This window comes from Anastrepha obliqua, chromosome 5 (genome assembly GCF_027943255.1).
Source record: "Anastrepha obliqua isolate idAnaObli1 chromosome 5, idAnaObli1_1.0, whole genome shotgun sequence".
NCBI lineage: Eukaryota > Metazoa > Arthropoda > Insecta > Diptera > Tephritidae > Anastrepha > Anastrepha obliqua.
The window spans coordinates 74,888,959-74,895,952 of NC_072896.1; the positions used below are offsets into that span (position 1 = coordinate 74,888,959).

The 6,994-nt window shown below is 35.7% G+C and overlaps 2 protein-coding genes across 2 annotated transcripts; one reads left to right on the top strand and one right to left on the bottom strand.

Annotated features, from left to right (window-relative positions):
- The first annotated feature begins 2,434 nt into the window (after positions 1-2,434).
- On the top strand, positions 2,435-4,734 carry LOC129247519 (CBY1-interacting BAR domain-containing protein homolog). The gene is made up of 6 exons (XM_054886671.1): positions 2,435-2,669; positions 2,959-3,118; positions 3,270-3,410; positions 3,501-3,953; positions 4,023-4,205; positions 4,471-4,734. The coding sequence occupies exons 1-6, from the start codon at positions 2,530-2,532 to the stop codon at positions 4,663-4,665; spliced, it is 1,272 nt and encodes a 423-aa protein (XP_054742646.1). The 5' UTR covers positions 2,435-2,529; the 3' UTR covers positions 4,666-4,734.
- A 957-nt stretch (positions 4,735-5,691) lies between these two features.
- On the bottom strand, positions 5,692-6,787 carry LOC129247497 (heat shock factor-binding protein 1). The gene is made up of 2 exons (XM_054886644.1): positions 6,527-6,787; positions 5,692-6,201 (listed from the first exon to the last, which is right to left on the bottom strand). The coding sequence occupies exons 1-2, from the start codon at positions 6,623-6,625 to the stop codon at positions 6,046-6,048; spliced, it is 255 nt and encodes an 84-aa protein (XP_054742619.1). The 5' UTR covers positions 6,626-6,787; the 3' UTR covers positions 5,692-6,045.
- Positions 6,788-6,994: the final 207 nt, after the last annotated feature.

Below are 6,994 nucleotides of genomic sequence, written 5' to 3' on the forward strand. Positions count from 1 at the left end.
ATCCAGACCGTAATAGCGCCAAAGTTACGCAGGTCTCGCGAGGCAGCAGAAGCTCTTCGTATGCACTAGGTGGTAGTTGGACTCCGATAACAGCATTTAGGGGTCGGGAGTTTAGGAAGGTGGTAAGAGAATAAGATGAATGCCAATTAATGTCGGTCTATGTACTGTCCGGACCAGTAGTTGCAGGTGTGTTTGGTCCTAGATGTCGTCGGTGTAGGCGAAGAGATGTCTCTTGGCCTGTGTGCCAGCTCAGGCTACATCATATGCCTGCACGGGTGAATCATACGTTAGCACCCTATTGGAAATTGCTTGCGGAGCATTTTGCTGTGCTTCTTGCCTTGGGAGCTTCGTTGTGAAGGTTTTGTAGAGGAGACATAAGGAGGCAACCCGTCATTTGCTTGATAGTAGTATTTTGACAGGTCTGGAGCTTTGCTTAATGCGAATCACTGATACCGCTAGAAATGTAGAATAAGCTGTTCATTCAACAATGTTGGCACAGCCTCGTTTATACTCTTTCTGACACAAGGTTAGAGGCATACATTTAGGCGTCGAAATTAAAATATTCTATGTTCTGCTCAAATATGAACGAGACTAATTTAATAAAACACAAACGGTTAATTATTGCTCAATTTTTATTTTATCTCCTTCAAAGTAATCACCATTGGAGGCGATACACATATGCCAACGTTTTTTCCAATCATCATAGCATTTCTGGAAGGCCGATTTCGGTATGGATTTCAGTTCCTTCTTCGAATTCTCTTTTATGACTTCAATTGTCTCAAAATGTTTTCCACGGAGCGGCAACTTCAGCTTGGGAAACAGGAAAAAGTCACATGGAGCCATATCAGGCGAATACGGTGCTTGCGGAACGATATTAACATTAATTTTGTTCAAATAATCGCGAACAAGACGTGATGTGTGAGCTGGTGCATTATCGTGATGCAAGAACCATGACTTATTGTCCCACAATTCCTTCTTTTTAAGACAAATATTCTCGCGCAAACGCTTTAAAACGTCTAAATAATATTCAGCGTTAAGCGATCGGCCTTGCGCAAGGAACTCCGAGTGCACCACACCTTCGTAATCGAAAAAAAGTCAGCATAACCTTAATTGTTGAGCGACTTTGGCGTGGTTTTTTGGGTTTCGGCTCCTCCGGGGAGCGCCATTTCGATTATTGTTGGGCTGTTTCGACGTCATACTCATAAGCCCAAGTCTCGTCACCAGTTATGATGTGCCGGATGTCCGTATCAGTCTTGACGAGCATTTCCTTAGCGACAGTTTTGCGTTGTTCTTTTTGAAGAAAATTCAACAATTTTGGAACAAGACGAGCGGACACTCGTCTCATGCCCAAGACATCATGAATAATAGTATGAACGGATCCATTTGATATGCTCAGCTCACTAGCTATCTCTCTTTCGGTCACATGGCGATTTTCAAGCACAATTTCCTTTACTTTTCCGATGTTTTCGTCCTTTACTGATGTTGCTGGACGACGTTCATGAGGCAAGTTTTCAACCGATGTACGGCCCTCTTTGAACGATTTGTACCACTAGAAAACACGTGCACGCGATAGAGCAGAGTCCCCATAGGTTGTCTGCAACATTTTTAAGGCGTCTGAAGCCGAAATTTTGTTGGAATAACCAAATTTCAAACAAATTCTTTGTTCAACTTGAATTTCCATCGTTAAGTTTGAAAAACACACTCGAGCTTGACTTGTTTACAGTAGCACAGAAAACAAACTATGTGACATATCACGCTGAAATTTGCCATGTAAGCTTATAACAGTCCTACCATCCAACAAAAAATTTATTTTTGCCAAATGTCATCCGCGGACCGTTTTATTGATAAAGTCTCGTTCATATTTTATTTTCAACATTTAAAAAGTTGACGAGGATTTTATTCAATCCCTATAATATTTATAATATGTTGTGTGGTATTTCTTATTTAGGCTCATCATTTTTGGCAAATTTGAGTAATTTTGCTTTATTTAATTAACCAAAAGCAATCGGAAATTGTATAACTAGTCTTCAGTTGCAAAGAGGGTTTTGAGTCTTGAAGTCTTTCCCCGTAAGTAGTAATTGAAATAGAACACCGAAGGCAATTGTTTCCCCAACCGTTTGTTCCACTTTTCCGAAACGACCAGTGCAGTATTGGCATACGAGTATATTGCACCGACCGGATCGAAAGGATATTTATTTATAATATTATTTGTACAATTTACTTTCACTTATTATCTTATTAGACTTTGAATTAATATTACTTTCTCATCTCATTTTGCATTATAAGTGTATTTTGCGATTTTTGTGTAACTTTTCGATGGGCCCAAGCATTTGCAAAAGTGTACGCACTATTTTGTTTTCGGTTCGCCCTAATGCATGTGTCAAAATGTGAGCTGCTCACAAATACATAAATTCGTTACTATGGTTTCGAAATAGTTTTTGAAAAAAAATGACAGACCATGAGAAAACTATAAATTAATTATAAACCTGACGCTCATTTTTAAACAATTTGATAAGATATTGGATTATCATGTTTCGACGCGGCAAATTGCATTTCCTGAGCACCAAAGATGATCGCATCAAAGTAATGAATGACCGAATCAATTTGGCGGAGAAACATTTGATGGAAATATGCGTCGCATTTGCGGCGTGTACGAGGAAGATAGCAAAGTAAGTTTTATGTGGGGCTACAGAGGAGTGTAAATACGTTCAGCTCCCTTAGCGCATTCACGGACGTAGTGGTAGAGTTTGCGAACAGAACCTTTGCAGAAGAAGCAAACTTTGTTTTAGCTCTTAAAATCGAGGCCTTGGGGTTTTATGGAACTACTAAAATCCCGAGTGGCGTTTTTTTTGACAGTAGTCTCGCAGAATTTTATTTTACAACGAAGGCAACGAATAAAATATTTGTTTTTTATATACATACATACATACATACGTGCATGCATTCTATTTTGCTTAGGTATCGCGATGCTTTCGATGAGTTGGGCCACAAAGTCAAAAATTTCGCCGATGAAGAAAAAATCAATTATAGTTTAAGCGACGGTTTAAATTCCGTCACGACTTCCATCACTGTTCAAGCTGATTATATGGATTTGCTGGTGCATCGGTTAGAGATGAAGGTACATAATTTAATTACATATATTTATTTATCAATTTATTATAACAACTTAACTGTATAAACAACATTGCCCAATGCAGATATCTCATTGGTATATGTGAAAAAAGGTATAATGTATGTATATTTTTTTATTAAATATTTTTCATTAACAGATTGTGAACGAGTTGAGTCAATTCGAAAATCTTTGCAAATCCACACGTGAAAATTTACGTGCAGCAACCATTGCTCGCGACAAGGAAGTGTTGAAACAGCAGCAATTGATGGAAATCAAATCTAAATTTACGGCGAATAATGTGAGTTGAAATCAAAAAGAAATAGTATCTTACCGAAAAAATTAAATTTAAATTTTTTTGTATTAAATACATTTTTATATATTAAATTAGACGGCAGCAGATTCCGAGCTATTGAAAGCCAAATTGGAGGTTAATCGCGCCAACAAAGAAATCGATGATATCATAAATAGTTTCGAGCAGCGCAAATTGGCCGAGCTAAAATCTTTATTAACCAATTTCATACTTATATCATTGAAATACCACACCAAAACATTGGAAGCACTCTCGGCCAGTTATTATGATGTTACAAATATCGACGAACATGGGGATTTTAGTGAATTTCAAAAGTTAATGAAAACTAAAACCGAGCCAAGAGCGCGAAAGCTTGCATTAAAGAAGGGAATGAAGTCTCAATCGATGGATAGTTTGGATCATGATACGCTTCTGAGTCCCTTAAAGCGGCGCAGCAAATTGACGCGCAGTAACAAAAGCTTATCTGGCAAAACTGATGATGAGCAAGAAAATGATGAAGATGAGGATGAGGACGACGATGATGATGATGAGGTATTTAAGGCAGTCGTTGTCAACTAAAATTAGGTATGCATTTTTATAATTGTTATTAATTTTATGAAGGAGGAAATTGCATCTGTCGATAATACTAACGACGAAGAAGAGCATTCCGGTACGGTTTCAGAAGACGATGAGAACACTGAAAGTATTTCCGACGCAAAGCCTGCAGCAGAAGTTAATAAGGCTGACGAGAAAAAGTCCAAAGAGCAACCTAAACATCCATTCCGAGCTATAGCGTCGTCGCACGTAAGAACCCAACGACAATTGCATGGGAAATCAAAATAGTTATAGGCTGCTTAGGATCATTTTTTATCATATACCATATTACGCTTTAGTACTATAATTGGCATATTTCAATTAGGTGTTTATAGAGCTATGTACATGCAAGCAAAAAAATTCAACTGTTCCTTCTATTTAACCGCCATGACATGATGCATGAAAAAAAAAAAAAATAACAAAGGATACAATTTATAACATGTCTATAAACTAATTAACTTCACCTCTCGATCAGGTCGGCAAGTCACAAAGTCATCGTAAACCATTCGCTGCAAAGAGTGGCGTCGGCATACCAACTTCGCATAAGCGTGCGGCTGCTTCACAATCTGTCGCCAAGGAATATCAGTTAAAAAATAACCCCAGCAACGTTACTATGACACTGGACGGGCCGAGTAGTCGCTTAGTGACAATTGTTGAATCGAAGAAATGAATATTTATGATTGCATATGTGTATTAAGCAATAATTGATTATACAATAATATGATAGTTATATTGTGGAACATCATGCCAATAAAGCTTCTGAAATGGAATGAGTTAGTTTTTTTTTGATATTGAAATAAAGGAATTACTAGTATCTTCTATGCTATGTAGAACATAATATGCGTTTTATTATAATATGCATTTCATTTGTAAGCTATTAAAAAAATTACCAACTGTTACCGATAAATTACTAGTATCTTGTTATTGCATTAGCATAGAGCATTGTCTAAAAATTAACACCAGAAACATGAGTCGTTATGACGACGTAGAGCTGAGGGTCGAGGAGACAGCAAATAATGATCAGAAAATTTCATTGAACCAAAACTAATTTCTTTAGTACTGGTACAAAATATGAGTCACATATTTCTGATATGTCCTTTACCGGTGGTACAAAATTTGTGGGCGCAATATTTTAATTTCTCACTCATTTAGCAAAGGCTTAAAATTGAAAACACTTCAAACCGCATGAACAACTTTCAAATTTGTCTTCTTTCTTATTCATTTATTTGCGTTTTTGTACAACACATTTTATTAGTTCATTATAAGTTTTTATTTGGTGAAAAAAAAAAAACATTAAATTTGTTTTGTCGAAGTAGGGGTAGTAAATATAATCACTTTTTTTTGCCAATGAAAGAGTCAAGATGTTGAGGAGTGCTACTTATATATATGTACATTCAGCTGGGAGTTTCTTTAAACGTATTCGGTATAAAAACTCATACTAATTTGTTTGAATAAAATTCTCTATTTTAAGAAAATAAAACCTTACACAATTAATGCGCTGCTCACTCATATATTTAAATGTAACTAATTCTTTCTCATTCCAGGTTTTTCATGTAGTATGAAAAATTTTCAACTAAATAAAATTATTTTAATTTAATAAAATGAATAACTTAACTAAACATTCGCTTTTCGCATTTAAATATTTTATATGATTTATAGTTGCGTTCGTTTGCTTTCTAATGAATTAACATATACATTCACGTTTAAAATTGGTACCTTGGTATTTTATTTTAAATTCACTTATTTAAAATTATCAACTTAATTCAACAAATTCAATTTGTTTTGAGCCAATTATTTCACATTACACGCTGTTTCTTGATGAATTGAGGGCGTTAACGTACAAGTTTGTGCATGCATGAATATATTTATTTATGTATATGTTTTAAGGTGATATAAATGTTTCGATTTTACTTCTTTTAAATTACTGTGCCGTATACTATGTAAAACGATATACTATATATTATATGCTCCATGAAAAATTTGAGGTTTCTATGCCACCACACTGCGGTTCGTTTTCCATTGCATTTCGATGAGCCTAGTTTTACCTATTTTACTTTTCCGGTCCCTCGACACCTGCTTGATTCATCAAATCTGCAATGCTCTTTTCCAAATCATCTATTCTATTGCCCATATCATCGATGCGTGTGATAATTTGATCCGACATTGTTTGAAACTTATCTTGCACGTTCTGCAGGAGATTTTGCACCTAAAAATTATTTAATCAAGTAGAAATTTATTTAATAAGCACCTAGAAAAATATACAAGCTATTCTGCAATGTAGTAAGAAAGTGTAAATGTGGTATTTCCCTCCGCCCCTTGTTTGAATGTCTGATTGTGCTAAACAAATTTGTGTACATTAGCAAAAACTGGGAGTGGCGGGCACGCAGAAAATGTGGCGTACACCAATTGCGCGAGTAAACATAAACACTTTCTTGCATAGCAATATAAAGTTAGTCATTTTTAAATAATCCTGTAAACATCGCAATCTTTCATCTAGTTGCAGAATAATGAATTCCTCTTTAGTTACTCACGTAAATTGTCAGCTCCTGCATATTTTTCGGATCCGCATTACTATTTAACGAGTAATTCTGATCCAAATCGCTATCGATATCATTTTTGAGATCCGCCATTTTTACCCTTTCGTGTAACTTATTTACCGCTTTAACAGTGAACAAATTCTTTATAAAAGTATAAAATTTATTTATTTCGTCTAAATTTTCTGTTCTAGGTAACCAGACACAACAAAATTTCAACTTAAAATGACAAACGGTCAGCAGCTGAGAGATGGATTTTGTTCTTTGTGATTTTCTTATTAGTATTGTTGCCAGGGTTATCCACGTAGGGTGACACAAGTGTTAGTGAATATAAATACAGGGTTGCGTGGCTGATTGAATATTAAATTGGTAGAGAATTGTCGTGAAATTTTAACCAGTACTATTTTATACCATGTAGACGGAGGGACGTGAAACAACATCAAGACGCCAGCCACAAATAGGAGG

Bases quoted from the DNA above. Each gene is read 5' to 3' on its own strand.
- LOC129247519 (XM_054886671.1), top strand. From the start codon at position 2,530: ATGTTTCGACGCGGCAAATTGCATTTCCTGAGCACCAAAGATGATCGC. The intron at 3,954-4,022 runs GTATTTAAGGCA...AATTTTATGAAG, and splicing joins ACGACGATGATGATGATGAG to GAGGAAATTGCATCTGTCGA. The intron at 4,206-4,470 runs GTAAGAACCCAA...CCTCTCGATCAG, and splicing joins GAGCTATAGCGTCGTCGCAC to GTCGGCAAGTCACAAAGTCA.
- LOC129247497 (XM_054886644.1), bottom strand. From the start codon at position 6,625: ATGGCGGATCTCAAAAATGATATCGATAGCGATTTGGATCAGAATTAC. The intron at 6,202-6,526 runs GTGAGTAACTAA...AATAATTTTTAG, and splicing joins TGCAGGAGCTGACAATTTAC to GTGCAAAATCTCCTGCAGAA.